General features: G+C 43.1%; 1 protein-coding gene across 1 annotated transcript in view; it reads left to right on the top strand.

Annotated features, from left to right (window-relative positions):
- LOC147722358 (uncharacterized) overlaps nt 1-18,633 on the top strand; it is a 700,192-nt gene that overhangs the window by 256,669 nt on the left and 424,890 nt on the right. The window contains exon 12 of the mRNA XM_086967301.1: nt 7,185-7,266. Within this exon, the coding sequence (XP_086823427.1) occupies nt 7,185-7,266 (82 nt within the window). The remainder of the gene's footprint in view (nt 1-7,184; nt 7,267-18,633) is intronic.

Below are 18,633 nucleotides of genomic sequence, written 5' to 3' on the forward strand. Positions count from 1 at the left end.
TACCAATTGATTACGCACATTAGAGCCCTTCTTAAAAGCAAAGAGTGGTTTAGGTATCTCTATGTCTCCTAGTAATTTCCAATTGTTTTGGATTATCTTTTTCACTTTGTTCGCTCTAGGATCATATGTCAGTACACAAGTTAATGGAGTGTCATTCTGCTCTTTAATTTTAGGGGTCAATAAAGTCTCTCGGGGCGTATACCATGCTCTCTTGAGTGCCACTTTAGTTAATCTCTTAGGGTATCCACGAGAAATCAATTTTTCTTTAAGGTGGTTCGCATGTAGAAAGTATTGATCTTTATTGCTGCAATTTCTTCGAATACGAAGAAATTGCCCATAAGGCAAATTTTCTTTCAGTGACCTAGGATGTCCGCTACTGAAGTGAAGTAAAGTATTACGATCCGTCGGTTTAGTATATAAACCGACAATCAATTTCCCTTCCTCATGTTCGATGTAGACATCCAAAAAATTTATTTTCAAGGGATCACTAGACACCGTAAATTTGAACTCTTGGGTTCTGTTATTCAACCAAGTATGGAACTCCTTCAATTGTCCTGAGTCCCCATTCCAAATCATGAAAATATCATCTATATAGCGACACCAGAGCCCACAAAGATGTTTAAATGGGTTGGTGTCGCTATATATCCATCTCTTTTCAAACTGATCCATGACTAGATTCGCAATTTCCGGTGAAAAGCTACAACCCATCGCGACTCCTGAGATCTGAAGGTATAATTTTTCTTTAAAATTAAAGAAATTATTTTTTAAACAGATCCTAGCCAGTTGGACAATAAATTCAGTCGGCACTTGATGGGGACGTTGTCTCGAATCCAAAGCAAACTCACACACACTCAGAGCATCTTCCTGCGGTATATTCGTGTATAGCGATTCGATATCAAAGGTGGAGAGTAGTTGTTTCGTAGGATCAAAGTCCAACCCCTCCACCTTTGATATCAAGTCCATCGTATCTCTTATATATGACGGTATTTCCTTCACCAATGGGAATAAAAATATGTCAACATATTGCGCCAACGGTTCCAACAAGGAGCCACATGCTGCCACAATGGGTCTCCCTGGAGGAACCGTAAGAGATTTATGAATTTTAGGTAAAACATAAATATTCGGAATTTTGTTATGTTCGCTATTCAAAAAATCAAATTCATTCTTACATAACCAACCCGAGTCCAAGCCTCCCTGAGTAATATTTCTGATTTGTTCTTTCAGTCGTAGAGTGGGGTTAACATCTAATTCTCTGTAGAATACCATGTTAGAGAGTTGATTGTTAATCTCTTGTTCATACTTCACAGTATCCCACAGCACTATCCCACCCCCTTTATCTGCGGGTTTCACAGTAATATTCATGTTTTGGGCAAGATTTTTAAGTGCAAGCATTTCTAATTTACTACAGTTGGTTTTGTAGAAGCATTTTTTATTGTGGAGTAAATCCAAATCTCTAAGTACCTGATTTTCGAATATTAAAATTTCTGGAGGTAACAGGATGCTTTCAGGTATAAATTTCGATTTATTTTTGAGTCCACTGATGTTAAGTGTTTGTTGGCTCTCATGTTCTAAAAAGAAAGCTTTCAATCTTATCTTTCTTAAAAAAGCCAAAACTTCAGTCTTCGTATCAATAGGATTTTGTAATCTAGTAGGGACAAATGTCAAACCTTTAGATAAAATTGATATTTCATGTTCAGACAAAATATAATTGGACAGATTATAAATTGGAATAGTCTCTTTTCTTATCTCGTCCTGAGTCTGCAGTGTTATCGCCTGTAGGTCTTATCAATTTTATCTAAAGGTTTGACATTTGTCCCTACTAGATTACAAAATCCTATTGATACGAAGACTGAAGTTTTGGCTTTTTTAAGAAAGATAAGATTGAAAGCTTTCTTTTTAGAACATGAGAGCCAACAAACACTTAACATCAGTGGACTCAAAAATAAATCAAAATTTATACCTGAAAGCATCCTGTTACCTCCAGAAATTTTAATATTCGAAAATCAGGTACTTAGAGATTTGGATTTACTCCACAATAAAAAATGCTTCTACAAAACCAACTGTAGTAAATTAGAAATGCTTGCACTTAAAAATCTTGCCCAAAACATGAATATTACTGTGAAACCCGCAGATAAAGGGGGTGGGATAGTGCTGTGGGATACTGTGAAGTATGAACAAGAGATTAACAATCAACTCTCTAACATGGTATTCTACAGAGAATTAGATGTTAACCCCACTCTACGACTGAAAGAACAAATCAGAAATATTACTCAGGGAGGCTTGGACTCGGGTTGGTTATGTAAGAATGAATTTGATTTTTTGAATAGCGAACATAACAAAATTCCGAATATTTATGTTTTACCTAAAATTCATAAATCTCTTACGGTTCCTCCAGGGAGACCCATTGTGGCAGCATGTGGCTCCTTGTTGGAACCGTTGGCGCAATATGTTGACATATTTTTATTCCCATTGGTGAAGGAAATACCGTCATATATAAGAGATACGATGGACTTGATATCAAAGGTGGAGGGGTTGGACTTTGATCCTACGAAACAACTACTCTCTACCTTTGATATCGAATCGCTATACACGAATATACCGCAGGAAGATGCTCTGAGTGTGTGTGAGTTTGCTTTGGATTCGAGACAACGTCCCCATCAAGTGCCGACTGAATTTATTGTCCAACTGGCTAGGATCTGTTTAAAAAATAATTTCTTTAATTTTAAAGAAAAATTATACCTTCAGATCTCAGGAGTCGCGATGGGTTGTAGCTTTTCACCGGAAATTGCGAATCTAGTCATGGATCAGTTTGAAAAGAGATGGATATATAGCGACACCAACCCATTTAAACATCTTTGTGGGCTCTGGTGTCGCTATATAGATGATATTTTCATGATTTGGAATGGGGACTCAGGACAATTGAAGGAGTTCCATACTTGGTTGAATAACAGAACCCAAGAGTTCAAATTTACGGTGTCTAGTGATCCCTTGAAAATAAATTTTTGGGATGTCTACATCGAACATGAGGAAGGGAAATTGATTGTCGGTTTATATACTAAACCGACGGATCGTAATACTTTACTTCACTTCAGTAGCGGACATCCTAGGTCACTGAAAGAAAATTTGCCTTATGGGCAATTTCTTCGTATTCGAAGAAATTGCAGCAATAAAGATCAATACTTTCTACATGCGAACCACCTTAAAGAAAAATTGATTTCTCGTGGATACCCTAAGAGATTAACTAAAGTGGCACTCAAGAGAGCATGGTATACGCCCCGAGAGACTTTATTGACCCCTAAAATTAAAGAGCAGAATGACACTCCATTAACTTGTGTACTGACATATGATCCTAGAGCGAACAAAGTGAAAAAGATAATCCAAAACAATTGGAAATTACTAGGAGACATAGAGATACCTAAACCACTCTTTGCTTTTAAGAAGGGCTCTAATGTGCGTAATCAATTGGTAAGAGCTAAAAGCAATCCAACAAAACCAACATCTACTACTATTAGGGATTTACTTAAATTACCCCCAATCATTGGCCATTTCAGATGCCACAATTGTGTGGCTTGTGAGATGACAAATGATTCCAAAGAGGTTAAGATCAATGGACACACACATATTCAAAGACATTTTTCCAATTGCAATACTAGAAACCTGATCTACTGTATCAGGTGCCCATGTAATCGCTTTTACATTGGACAAACGACTCAAGCTGTTAAAGCGAGAGTCTTACAGCATAAATCTAGGATTAAATGTTTGACCTTGGGGGCTCCTTTGGTCGAACATTACCAGACATCTAACCACACATTTAACGACATACATTGGTCGGTACTTTGTGTGGTTACTAACAGAAATAAAACAGATACTGAAACCAAACTGAACCAATTGGAGGCAAGACTCATTGAGAAATATCAGACATCTAAAACTGGTTTGAACGAGAGAGATGAAATGTGGTCCCTGATAGGTTGATAGTTCTTAAGGGATAGCAGTCGTATAAGTTCAACTATGTAGAAAGAGAGTACCGTGATGTGCTATTGTGTTAAGTCTTAAGAATATAATGAATTGATTACCATTACTCTAAATGTCTGGACATATTTTATGTTATGTGTTCTTAATGGAATATTGTAGTAAATATTCGTTGTGCTAAATAACTTATATTATAGATTGTAAGAGGGGTACGGTCTCACACGGGTGTTAAAAAGTTAATATGTATAATCTTTGGGATAATTTGGTATAACAGTAACTGTTGATGTTTTTGCTGCTATCACGATTGATTTATTGATTATTTTTTATTGTTTAATTTTATTTTTATTTCTCAGTTTTAATTGAAATACATTTATTTATCTTTTCCATGCATGCCCACGATATATTTAAGCTGCGTATATCGACATTGGCTGTCTATTTGGCAGCAAGTAGGGCTGTTGACATTAGAAGTGACGAGATCTTTGCATTCTGTGGCGGCCATCTTAGTTTGGGTCGTGTTGTTAGGCTTTAGTCCTTCCTCACTGGCAACACTTTGAAATTGGCGCGGAGATGCGCGTTAGACAACCGTAACTGTTTGGTAATTCCTCGGTGACTGGGAGAAAGAGAGAAGAGTTGGCGTGACTTGGAGACGCTTGACGGTGTTGGTCGGTTGTTACGACCGGACCTTTGTTTAGATCGGACCGTGGATTTCTTCACGCAGTTCAATGCCAGGTACACCTTATATTTAGGGTGTAACATGATGTTTGGTCGTGTTTAGATTTTAAACAGTCTCGAGTTGAAGATATGTTTTCACACATGCTTCACTCCAAGTTCTTCCTGGTTCAAGATCCAGGGTTTTTGATGGAGTAGTCAAATGACAGACCGACGCTTGGAACCTCCCTAAAGTTACAGGCCATTTCCCATGTGCAAATTGCTCGGTCTGTCGTTTGACTACTCCATCAAAAACCCTGGATCTTGAACCAGGAAGAACTTGGCACCAAAAAGCACATACCAACTGCAATTCCATCAATGTTGTCTATCTTGTCACTTGCCCCTGCTCTCTCCGTTATGTTGGCATGACCACAAGAAAAGTGAAGCAGAGGGTATGTGAACATAGAAGCAATATCAGGTGCAAAAAAGCCACGACCAAAATGAGCGATCATTTTTTGCGCAATAATCATACAACAAACGATCTTAGATGGACTGTGATTGAACAAATCATCGGAGGTTCGAACATCCCAGAAAGACTGTTTGAAAAAGAACAGAGATGGGTTTATCGCTTGGGAACCCATACTACTGGTCTCAATGACGATATTCCCTGGGCCTCTGTTCTAAAATAATTGGATTCTGACATTCGGAAACCGACCATCCTTAGACATGCGCACTACCAACCTACCGACACCGGAAATGGGTACGATTCCTGTAAGTAGGTTAACGCTCTATTCCATCCATTATGACGCATGCGTATTACTCAACCCTTCCGGACCCGGAAGCTCAACTCAACCTCCCTCTATAAATAGTCTTACACTCCTCCAGCCTGGATCGGCGAGACCCGGTTCCGAGGGCTGAGCAGGTGTATCAGCGGGAGACTGGCGTAGTGGGCGTGAGTGTGTCTGCGACCGCTACAGAACTTACGAGATAAGTACTCTTTTCAGCCAACTGATTGTGTTCGTCCCTTGTTCCCCTTCTGTTCCCCCTTCCTTTACAGGATGTGCCAAAAAGCGCTGCCTCCCCCCTCCCGAGGTCTATGGGGTGTAATACCACCCCCTGTGAAGTGAGATTTTTCTCTTTTCACTCTTATGACTCTTGGTTGAATGATCACTGGCCCTTGGCCCATTGATCGCTCGCGTGACAGAGATGTGTGTGAATGCCCATCACATCGCAGTTCCCCCATCTCTCACTTTCACAAATAGTCAAGCTCACGGGCACTATTGATAATCCAAATAGTACACCAGTGAGCCTGTTCAGTCACGACTAAAAGTCTAAAGGTATACGTTCCTGTCTAGACCACAGGCAGAGCCACACACCTCTGCTAATTTGTATGAGATGTGCACCTCCAAGCACCTTGAGCACTAGTCACAGGCTTTACCATATGAGCCTTACTGACAAATGATTTTAACTCTTTGTTTGTTTCTGTGTATGTCTGTTTGTACCTTTTATCTTCACAGGTTTTAATTTTGGTCTCCGTAATTTTGGAAACCTGAGGTTGTGTGCTTCCCGCCCTTGGCCGGTGTAGCCCCCCTCTTTTTTACTTCACAGACACGAATTTTTCACTTTCAAGGCCTACGGTCAGGTGGGCCTTAGCGTGCTCATACCGCCGGGGTTTACACTCTAGGTCCTGACGAATGCCTGGTTAACTATACCGCTAGGGCAGAAACATGTTGACCAACCACACTTTCACATAAATGTTATCGGTACAAGACCATCCAATTAGTTGGCCTTGTTTATCGACACATTTTTTACTTTGTCCTTGATGATCAGCTAATAAATAATTTTTTGATACATACAAGACAATTTTAAACCACCACTCTTTACACTTCTCACGTTACCTATCACATAGCCCCTCCATCCTCACAAGACCAGCTCCGCAGTAACTCTGGCGTTGCAGCACACCGGGGTGACATTCGGTTACACCCGGTGGGGCCCGATGATGAAGCAAGTCACCGACCATGTCGGTGAGTGAGGGCTTTATTAACAAACCAAATGGGCTTGTGTTTGACTCCGTGTGCTCAGTGCAGACCCCCATCCCACCTGCACTAGAACACTCTTTTGTTGTTAATTTCTGTAAGTCTATTTACCTACAGCAAATATTGCCTTTGCCTCCTGCAGCTTATGGGAAGTATTGATTGTTGGGTAAGTTATGTGTATATACTGTGCTTGATTAAATACATGCGTTCTTTTGAGAGAGGATTTTACTGTGTGAAAAACCTGGACCTATCTGAAAAGCAAATAATGACATTATTTTTCGTCAAGTCTGTAAAACCCCTTTAAATATTCCAATACAAATGGCTTTAGAATTAAAAAAAAAGAGTACTACTAGCTTCTTGCCTATTGAATTTTTTAGACCGGAGAGCTCATGGATGTACTTCAAACGTTTGTGAGTACAGGAGCAATATTTATTCAAGTTTCGGAAAGCTATTATGAGTGATAACATGATGCAATCTCCCTAAGTAGTTTATGTCTGTATAAAGACATGTTTTGTTCTTTGTATCGTACAGGTAGAACAAAAAGCTGAACAAAAAACTGAACAAAAAGCTGAAGAAACACCGAAGCCTCATTTGATCTTGCAAACCCAAGGAGGTAAGCTCTAGCTGGGAGGAATAACAGTATTCAAATGATTTTCTTTTGTTATCGCTACAGAAGATTTTGGTGATTTAGAGACCTCATATTATCAATGCTTTGATCAGTGTATGCATATAAGTAGTAGTGGGTCGGCCCCACTTTAACCGCAGGCCATCTAGTCTTCAAGGTTTGCCTTTGGTTGGGCTGGCTGTCTTTCAAGCCCATGGTTATATGGTCCCTTGTCTGAGGATGTTCTACCATAGTTTACCCTTTGTTTAGTGTTCATTTGTATTATATGTCCTTTTCATACTCTGCATGGTACACCCTAGTGAAGAGTACTGCTGTCTACATGCCTCCAGACTGGACGATGATGATGCAGATGGTGTTATGTATTTCCCCACTTTTTTCTCCTGTGTCCAAATACACTTTGTCTCCATGATGTACATGCTTTGCATTTGTTCTATACCAATATATGTATTTGGCTTGTTATCGAATATCTCACTAAGAAAATGAAGGTTATATTGACCCATAACTGTTCCCTTTAGGTTTTGGTGATGAGCCTCAAAACTAGTCCTGCAACCTTTTTCTACCCAAGCTTTCACTTTCCCCGTCATCTCAGCTCTCTCATCTGTCCACTCTGTGCTTTTATATGTGCTTTTGTTTGTGCTTTCTCTTGTCCCTCTTTTCTGCCTACCTCAGTCCTTTACCCTTGCTGCACATCCTCCCTCGCTTTTGTGCTCTTGCTCCCACTTACCTCTCTCAGGTATTGGTGTCTTCTCCTTGATTATTCCCCATGCCTTCTCGTGAACAGATCAATCACCTTAGAACGCCCCACATGCTTGTTTCCTGGCCCTCTAAACCATTCCCATCAGGGGAGTGAGGTATCTCTTCATTGAGTTCTTTGAATCAACAGCTAAATAACTCTAATCATTGCAGAACACTTCTAGTTTCTACATACAAGTGCCTACTTTTAGACCATGCAGGAGTTGTAATAAAAGTCTTGATAATGACTATCATCGTTCTAACCAGCATTGGTATATTTATTTAGGAAACATGAAACAAGCAAACATCATTAGATTTACGAAAGTGAATATGCAGATTTAGCTTTAAGCATCCTCTTTCTGTGATCCAGCCTTCTGACTCTCTTTTCCTCTCAGTGCCAATAGCTTTCGTTTTCTCGTTCACCTCCATTAGTCTTTGCCTCTTTCACCTCTCCTATTCCATGCTATTGCTGTCCTCCCACCTTGCTGCATGCTAGTGCCTCACCTTCTTTACTGCATGGTCTCTTTTACCTTTCTTTGTTCTCCCTCTTTTGCCCTCATTTATTTTGCTGCATTGCTCTTCTCATTGATGCTGGTCTACTCCTGAGCACTGTGTACAAGTAAAACTGTTATTCCCACTTCTGTTGGGTGTTGACTAAAAGAACGAAATAGCTGTTTCTGGGGGCGTGGCCAGCAGGCTAAGATGGTGGACATGTTCTTTTGAATCTTTGCATCCCTGGCCCTAAATCCAACATGAATGCTAGCCCACAGTGAAATCAAGGCACCATCTCACCGGCTGAGCAGCACCTCAACCCCCCCCCCCAGAGATCCCTACTGACAGTTTGTAGTGAGGAGCAGCGTGTTGATACAACCGATTGGACCATATAACATCGGACCTGGCCTGCGCTGAGCAAAGGGCCATAGTGCGGCATTTCATTGGTGAGGTGTGCCTTTTGCAATACAGTGTTGGAAGAGATGTTCTATAGCCGGTATATGCAGCTGCTCTGACAGGGTACATAGGGCTGCCACAGACCTGGGAACCAGAATGCTGCCCAGAAAGAATATATGCTCCGTTCCTAGCTGCGGTTTGAGGCCCTGGAACATGGTCTTGGGCGTGGGACCACACACCAGTCAGAGGCACTAATAAATAAACTCTGACCTGGTGGTGCTGCATAGGAGTGATCAGCTGTCTACGCAAACTGGTGATCTGGCTGGGGCCAGGCGTGCGGCCTGTTGAACGAGCGAGCCGCCTGGTCGATTGCTGGTAGCCTTCCCAGCATGTACTGTGCAGTACTGGCATCATGTTGGATGATGGCACAGTGAGGTCTCCGGGATTCCGCAGTTTGAAGAGAGGAAACTGCCCTGGCGTGATTGTGTGATCGGTGAAAAGATGTGCTATTTCTATACAAGTCTCCCCCTCCAACTACCTCCCTTCCCGAGTAACTGCAGCCGAGTGAACCTGGGGGTTGGATCGGGCCTAGGCCACAAAGCGTGGGGGCGGGATATGGGACTAGTCAATTGCCGTACTGAGGCAGTGGGTAACACGGAAGGCTTAGGACCCCAGCGGGGCCAGATTCAGATGTAGGGCCAAAGCAAGTTGAATGAAGCCAGTTCGCTCGCCACCTAATAACCCAATGGAGAGGCACAAAGGGACTTGGCCTAGCTCTATTGGTCGAGGCCTACCCACTTGAACACTGGAGACTTGTCCCTACTTTGCGGGCAAACATTTGAGTCCTGGGTGCTCCACAGCCCAGTACAGGGTTGGAGCGGAAGTGGCCCCAGGTCTACTGTGCTCCATTGTAACAAAAATAGACATGCTGCACTGGTGCGTGTGAGCTGAACCAACCCCACCAGATGCCTAGTAAGGCCTTCCCTGGCGACCACCTGGCCACGGAAGGACAAAGCCAGCAGGGATGTGACACCTTTTCATCTTCCCGTCATAGTAAAACCTAACGCTGACCCGGGGGCTGGACCTAGGCAGCATTGGGGGAAGTAGTTGTTTGCTTTGAATACATACTCGTGGAACCTGGGAAGTATGCATTACCAACTTAGGAAAAGCCAGTGGACAAGGCAGGAAAAGACACGCAAAAACAACAGCAGGAGGGCAGATGATGACGAGTGGTGGAAGATGGTGAGGGGTAGAAACAAAAAGGTGACCATCTTGAATTATTGCAACCAAAGCCACCAGTTTGGACTGCGCTCACAATACACAGCCTCCTCGAACTCCAGTGTATTATAGATCAGACATCCCTACAAAAGGGAGGCACAGACTATCAGAGTTTACGTGGACAGGTCAGGAGCAGTGTCTATGGAGGGGAGGAGTGGCTAATTAAAAACTACCTGGGGTGTGACAAACAGGCATTATTTATGTGAATTTGTGAATTGACTTCTTGGTCTCCCATTGGCGCCCCTGACCAACACTGTCTTCCCGCCCACGCTTCATTGCCAGACACGGACACCGGGGAGACACTAAGGGTTAATTTCCCCTGGTACACGCTGGAAACGTAGTGGGGTAGGGCTGGGAGATGGCCTGAAAGGTGCCTACTGCCCGAAATACTATTACATAACCCTACACTGGCATCAAACCAGACAGAGGGCACACCCTGACGCATCGGACCCCCTGGCGCCAGGATGCAGGGCTTAGTCACCCCATACTATGTCAAGGACACGACCACTAAGGGGTACTTGTAGCTCAGCAGATGCCCACAGCGCAACAAATATTTATGGGTTGCCTTCGCTCCAATCCCCCACCCCCTGGACAAAGCCAGCCCTAACAATGGAGGAGTATCCAGACGGAGGCTCACAGACGAAGACAACACTCGCTGACATGGCTCTCAATGAGAAGCTAGACAATGTGCTATCTGCAGTTGAGAAAATTGGGGCAGCCCTTTAAAGCACAAGGACATTGCTAAAAAGCAAAATAGAAAAAATAACCATAGAATTCAGTCAACTTCACGCCATCTAGCGAAAACTCGTGGATAAACAGCGCACCACTGAATTACAACTAGAGGAACTGCAGCCGGTCACTCAAGAAAATACGACTACGCTGCAAATGCTCCTGGGTCGCGTGTCTGCTTTAGAAAATAGAACGAAGGATACCAGAGGAAGATCGGGACGCAACAACATATGTATGATTGGACTGCCAGAGGGAGTGGACAGACATGATGCTGTGACATATGCAAAGAACTGGCTGCGGGAGTGGATGCCTCCAACATACCTGTCTCCCCAATTTGTACTTGAGCGGGCTCATCGTGTGGCACGAGACCGCAACCGGGAGCTAATCCTAGGCCATTCCTATTCTGACAAATAAGTTATAGTGCCCGCAACAGTGTTCTCCAAGAAGTGCGCCGACGGCAGGAGATCAAAGTAAACAAAGCAGTATTAATGCTATTTCCAGACTACACAATGATGGTTCAGAAGCATCGACACTCTTTGTGGCTGTTGAACAGCACCTAAGCGAGCTGAACATGTGAAACTCACTGCTTTTCCCTGCACCCTTTACAGTGGTGGACAATATCAACAGAGGTGGCTCCTCCACCTGAGTAGCATCGCCCCACTGTTTTCTCGCAGTGCGAGAAAGCCAAAACATAAAATGGAAATAACTAAAAGTTATTAGCATTTTATATTTAATTTGCGCATTGCGAATTTGCAAGTGGGTGGGGCTGCTCTGCTCTTTGAGCAGGGCAGGGGAGGTGTAGTTTGCCCACTCCTGAGTGAGAAAAGACTGTTTGGTCAGACCTCTCGGGCTGCTCAAACCAGTCCTGCCAACTCAACCCCAGAATATGGCCACCCCATTAGCCCCTGGCTGGGCGGCGTCCTGACCAATCATAACTCTGCTTTACAACGTTGTGATTGGCTTAGGGAAGGGCACCTGGCTGCCTGCTTCCTGTTCCTGTCGGAGGCAGGAGAGCAGGAGCAGATGCTAAGAAGACACAGGACCAGGAGGAAAGGTATGTCTAATGTTTTTATTTTTACATTTCTCCTGTTGCAGGGATTCTGCTCAGTCACAGAACTGTGCACATAGACTCAGGACCTCAGGGAATTAGGGTGTACCAAAACTCACCTTAGCACCCAAAATCCCCTACTAGACTAGCATCAGTGTCACATTAGCTCTCCGTCCTAAAGCAAAGTAACCACTGATTAGACAACCCAGAACATGCAACTTAGGATACCTCAGGTAAGGTGGGAAACAAGAGCACTCTTTCGTTATACTCTCATACCAGTCCAGAACAGAGAGTAAAGGGAGACACAAGCACGTTTAAAATATTTATTTCAACGCCATGATCTCAGGTGCAGCATCTTAGCTAATACAAGCAGATATATGATAAGAAATAAGATTGTCAGCATAGTTACTATTCCATAAAATACAAAGGGAGAAAGCATGTTATAATGCTAAATGGAAACAGGTTAAATATATACCTATATTTTACCCTCCCTTGCAAGTAGGGTATTTTATAACTACAGAAGTCTCTTAGGCTTTCATAGGTGACCCCATACCTTAGAGTTTAGCAGAAGTGAATCACATTAAGTTCTGCACAAGCTCTCAGCATACGAAAGTTCTCCAAGTGTGTTCAATTATGCCTTCACAGTGTATTATTAAAGGCGCTAGTATCTGAGCTGTCCACAGCTGCATATATGTTATGTCTAGAAAGTGTGCTGATCAGTTTGAACAAAAGCAACAGTGTTGATAACCTTGAAGGCCTCGGTACTCACTGTTCAGACTATGCTTATGAAGCAGGTCTAGCAAACTGGAAAAACAAGTTATTCTCATGTGCAGCAAAACTCTCAGCCTAACGTAAAACAATAACTAACGTGTGTGGCAAGTGCAAAGAAAGCAAAAAGGTAAAATGGCATTTAAACTTCTAATAAGCTCATGCTAACTTAACACTGTAGAAATGCAAGGCTCAGCCCCACTAAAACCTCCCTTGATCAGAGCACGGATAGGAAATATGGGCAAAGCAGGAACGCAGAGTTCAAGTTTGAGAGATAGAATCAAGTTCAAATTTGGCATAATGGAAAAATGGGAAAAAACTTAGAATTTTGAAAAAAACGTCTGAATTAGTAATTTACTTTTGGGCATGGTAAAGCCGATACGCCTTAAAAAATAGCAAAAAACCCTGATATTCCAACATGTGACTCCAGCCGTGAATAAGAGAGAGCAGGAAATGCACCTCACTCCAATAGTGTATATGCACAGTACGTTGTAACAGCCTCCAACAGGAAGTCATTGTTCTCATCTGAAAATATTTCAGCCATCCAATTTAATAACGGGAACGAACATACATGTTCCTCAAGAACCGGAGCCTCTAGCACCATCAGAGGACAACTCGGATTTACTTCAACTTAACTGCGTGCCAAGAAATCATGCGCTGCTGCAAAGATATTCCAACGTCCCAGGACTCTATGCATCGCTGCAAAGGCCATAATCCCGCCGCCAGAACAAAACAATTCATGAGCAACTAAAGGGCTCATCAGTTGATCATAATCTGCGTTGGGAGACACCACACTGCAGAGACACAAATCCAGAGCCCATTCGAAATTGCAGCTCAGGCAATGAAAGACAGGCTGGATGCATGTGAAAAAGGAAAATCGAAACGATAATCCATAAGCTGCACTCAATGTAGCAAGAGGCAGCACTCCATAGAAATTAAACATTTGGTTGTGGAGCAGCAACAACCGGGGCAAATCGTCTCGTGGACAGGATGTGCATCCATTCTGAAATAAGCAAAGCAGTAAAAGCACTCCGCCAACCAGACCAAGCATCAAGGGAAATCCACCAACAGGCTGGAGAAAATCGAAATAAAAAATGCTGAGAACACACCGAATATAGTTTGGAAAGAAGTCACAAGGCCACTACTAACAATTTCTAAAAAGTGAGCCAGCCCTGTTGTTGAGGAGGCATTAAAGATAGTGTGAATTAACTCCACGAAATGCAGAGGCAGATCGGTATTTAATAAGGCATGCACTTCTGTGCGGGTGTTTGCCACGTGAAGGACAAATGTTTCACAGGCAGAAGTAAGGGCGACTTCTTTCTGGGACAAAAGAGCTCTTATTCGACTCATCTTGTTGAACTCTGCCTTCAAGGTCGGAATCGACGGCCAGATGGAAACATCCAGCTTCCCATGTGGAGGAGGAAACATTTCGTTTTTAACAACGAACTGCACGTTGGGAGACCGTAACGATGTAAGGAATTCCTGCCAGCATCCCACAACAATCTCTCGCTGACATGGCCCTAAATGAGAAGCTAGACAATGTGCTATCTGCAGTGAGAAAATTGGGGCAGCCCTTTAAAGCACAAGGACAATGCTAAAAAGCAAAATAGAAAAAATAACCATAGAATTCAATCAACTTCACGCCATCTAGCGAAAACTCGTGGATAAACAGCGCACCACTGAATTACAAATAGAGGAACTGCAGCCGGTCACTCAAGAAAATACGACTACGCTGCAAATGCTCTTCGGTCGCGTGTCTGCTTTAGAAAATAGAACGAAGGGTACCAGAGGAAGATCGGGACGCAAAAACATATGTATGATTGGACTGCCAGAGGGAGTGGACAGACATGATGCTGTGACATATGCAGAGAACTGGCTGCGGGAGTGGATGCCTCCAACAGACCTGTCTCCCCAATTTGTACTTGAGCGGGCTCATTGTGTGGCACGAGACCGCAACCGGGAGCTAATCCTAGGCCATTCCTATTCTGACAAATAAATTATAGGGCCCGCAACAGTGTTCTCCAAGAAGTGTGCTGACGGCAGGAGATCAAAGTAAACAAAGCAGTATTAATGCTATTTCCAGACTACACAATGATGGTTCAGAAGCATCAACACTCTTTTGTGGCTGTTGAACAGCACCTAAGTGAGCTGAACATGTGAAACTCACTGCTTATCCCTGCACCCTTTACAGTGGTGGGCAATATCAACAGAGGTGGCTCCTCCACCAGAGTAGCATCGCCCCACTGTTTTCTCGCAGTGCGAGAAAGCCAAAACATAAAATGGAAATAACTAAAAGTTATTAGCATTTTATATTTAATTTGCGCATTGCGAATTTGCAAGTGAGTGGGGCTGCTCTGCTCTTTGAGCAGGGCAGGGGAGGAGTAGTTTGCCCACTCCTGAGTGAGAAAAGACTGTTTGGTCAGACCTCTCGGGCTGCTCAAACCAGTCCTGCCAACTCAACCCCAGAATATGGCCACCCCATTAGCCCCTGGCTGGGCGGTGTCCTGACCAATCATAACGCTGCTTGCAACGTTGTGATTGGCTTAGGGGAGGGAACCTGGCTGCCTGCTTCCTGTTCCTGTCGGAGGCAGGAGAGCAGGAGCAGATGCTAAGAAGACACAGGACCAGGAGGAAAGGTATGTTTAATGTTTTTATTTTTACATTTCTCCTGTTGCAGGGATTCTGCTCAGTCACAGAACTGTGCACATAGACTCAGGACCTCAGGGAATTAGGGTGTACCAAAACTCACCTTAGCACCCAAAATCCCCTACTAGACTAGCATCAGTGTCACATTAGCTCTTCGTCCTAAAGCAAAGTAACCAATGATTAGACAACCCAGAACATGCAACTTAGGATACCTCAGGTAAGGTGGGAAACAAGAGCACTCTTTCATTATACTCTCATACCAGTCCAGAACAGAGAGTAAAAGGAGACACAAGCACGTTTAACATATTTATTTAACCACCGTGATCTCAGGTGCAGCATCTTAGCTAATACAAGCAGACATATGATAAGAAATAAGATTGTCAGCATAGTTCCTATTCCATAAAATACAAAGGGAGAAAGCATGTTATAATGCTAAATGGAAACAGGTTAAATATATACCTATATTTTACCCTCCCTTGCAAGTAGGTTATTTTATAACTACAGAAGGTCTCTTAGGCTTTCATAGGTGACCCCATACCTCAGAGTTTAGCAGAAGTGAATCACATTGAGTTCTGCACAAGCTCTCAGCATACGAAAGTTCTCCAAGTGTGTTCAATTATGCCTTCACAGTGTATTATTAAAGGTGCTAGTATCTGAGCTGTCCACAGCTGCTTATATGTTATGTCTAGAAAGTGCGCTGATCAGTTTGAACAAAAGCAACAGTGTTGATAACCTTGAAGGCCTCGGTACTCACTGTTCAGACTATGCTTATGAAGCAAGTCTAGCAAACTGGAAAAACAAGTTATTCTCATGTGCAGCAAAACTCTCAGCCTAACGTGAAACAATAACTAACGTGTGTGGCAAGTGCAAAGAAAGCAAAAAGGTAAAATGGCATTTAAACTTCTAATAAGCTCATGCTAACTTAACACTGTAGAAATGCAAGGCTCAGCCCCACTAAACCCTCCCTTGATCGGAGCACGGATAAGAAATATGGGCAAAGCAGGAACGCAGAGTTCAAGTTTGAGAGATAGAATCAAGTTCAAATTTGCCATAATGGAAAAATGGGAAAAAACTCAGAATTTTGAAAAAAAACCTCCAAATTAGTAATTTACTTTTGGGCATTGTAAAGCCAATACACCTTAAAAAATAGCAAAAAAACCTGATATTCCAACATGTGACTCCAGCCGTGAATAAGAGAGAGCAGGAAATGCACCTCACTCCAATAATGTATATGCACAGTACGTTGTAACAGCCTCCAACAGGAAGTCATTGTTCTCATCTGAAAATATTTCAGCCATCCAATTTAATAACGGGAACGAACATACATGTTCCTCAAGAACCGGAGCCTCTAGCACCATCAGAGGACAACTCGGATTTACTTCAACTTAACTGCGTGCCAAGAAATCATGCGCTGCTGCAAAGATATTCCAACGTCCCAGGATTCTATGCATTGCTGCAAAGGCCATATTCCCGCCGCCAGAACAAAACAATTCATGAGCAACTAAGGGGCTCATCAGTTGATCATAATCTGCGTTGGGAGACACCACACTGCAGAGACACAAATCCAGAGCCATTCGAAATCGCAGCTCAGGCAATGAAAGACAAGCTGGATGCATGTGAAAAAGGAAAATCGAAACGATAATCCATAAGCTGCACTCAATGTAGCAAGAGGCAGCACTCCATAGAAATTAAACATTTGGTTGCGGAGCAGCAACAACCGGGGCAAATCGTCTTGTGGCACAGGATGTGCATCCATTCTGAAATAAGCAAAGCAGTAAAAGCACTCCGCCAACCAGACCAAGCATCAAGGGAATTCCACCAACAGGCTGGAGAAAATCAAAATAAAAAATGCTGGGAACACACCGAATATAGTTTGGAAAGAAGTCACAAGGCCACTACTAACAATTTTTAGAAAGTGAGCCAGCCCTGTTGTTGAGGAGGCATTAAAGATAGTGTGAATTAACTCCACGAAATGCAGAGGCAGATCGGTATTTAATAAGGCATGCACTTCTGTGCGGGTGTTTGCCACGTGAAGGACAAATGTTTCACAGGCAGAAGTAAGGGCGACTTCTTTCTGGGACAAAAGAACTCTTATTCGACTCATCTTGTTGAACTCTGCCTTCAAGGTCGGAATCGACGGCCAGATAGAAACATCCAGCTTCCCATGTGGAGGAGGAAACATTACGTTTTTAACAACAAACTGCACGTTGGGAGACCGTAACGATGTAAGGAATTCCTGCCAGCATCCCACAACAATCTTCATTATTTAAAAGTAAATAACTACCGTTTGCTAGTAATGTAAATGTGGGTGTGATAGCAGGTGTCGGTGTACCTTTCAAGACACAAGCCAAATTAGGCGCATTTTGATTACACGAGCCATGCAATTGGATATTCCTACACCCAACGAGTGATAAGGTGTTGTTCTGCAATCTTCACCATTCAAATAAACCTCTTTTCCCTCCCTCAGGCACCTTTAGGTAAATGATCAATAGCTCTTAAGTGGGAAGCAGCCTCAATTTGGGACAGTTTCCAAACTTCGTTGTAAATAGCATATATCCACCTTTTGGATCTGCCTGAAGCAGGGCCCTTGACAAAGTCATTCAAGTCAATCTCTTTTGACAGTTCGTGAATCAGCACTAAGGTGGGGCCATACCCATACAAAGCCCGTGCAAGAATCAACTGCAACTAAGATGTACTTATACGCAGTATCAGAAGAAAAGGGACCGCAGTGATCCAAATAAACACAACCAAGTGGTTTATGGGAAATGTACAACTGTGTTTGGGGCGGATATGCAGCAGATGAAGGCTTGATCTGCTGACAAATGTCACATTGAAGGTCATAATCACGCGTCTGTTTGTACAGTTCCCGCCACCAAAAGCGAAGTTGTAGCTGAGATACAGAAGCCGAAACGCCCGCATGTGCGGAAGGCAACACCTTCATGGGCAGCTGTAATCAGCGCTGACCTGTGGTCCGCGTTGGGAATCAGTCTGTCACCAGCGTCTGGTATTTTCACATAAGGAACTTTATCAGGACTTAAATGATAAGAATACTTCGAAGGAAACCCCGTAGGATATTTACTTCCCTTCTCAGTAGGGGCAATTGGTGCTAAGATGTCATCATCAATCATACTTTTGGAACGTGTAACTGCTGCAACCAAATATGTCAAAACTGCTGTCTTCGCGGCCTCATTGGCCAAACTAATGCCAATAGCGTGAACTCCCATACGCTGATGACCAAGAGTATGAATTACATACACGAGTGTCAG

Source organism: Lissotriton vulgaris, chromosome 4_1, assembly GCF_964263255.1.
Source record: "Lissotriton vulgaris chromosome 4_1, aLisVul1.2, whole genome shotgun sequence".
NCBI lineage: Eukaryota > Metazoa > Chordata > Amphibia > Caudata > Salamandridae > Lissotriton > Lissotriton vulgaris.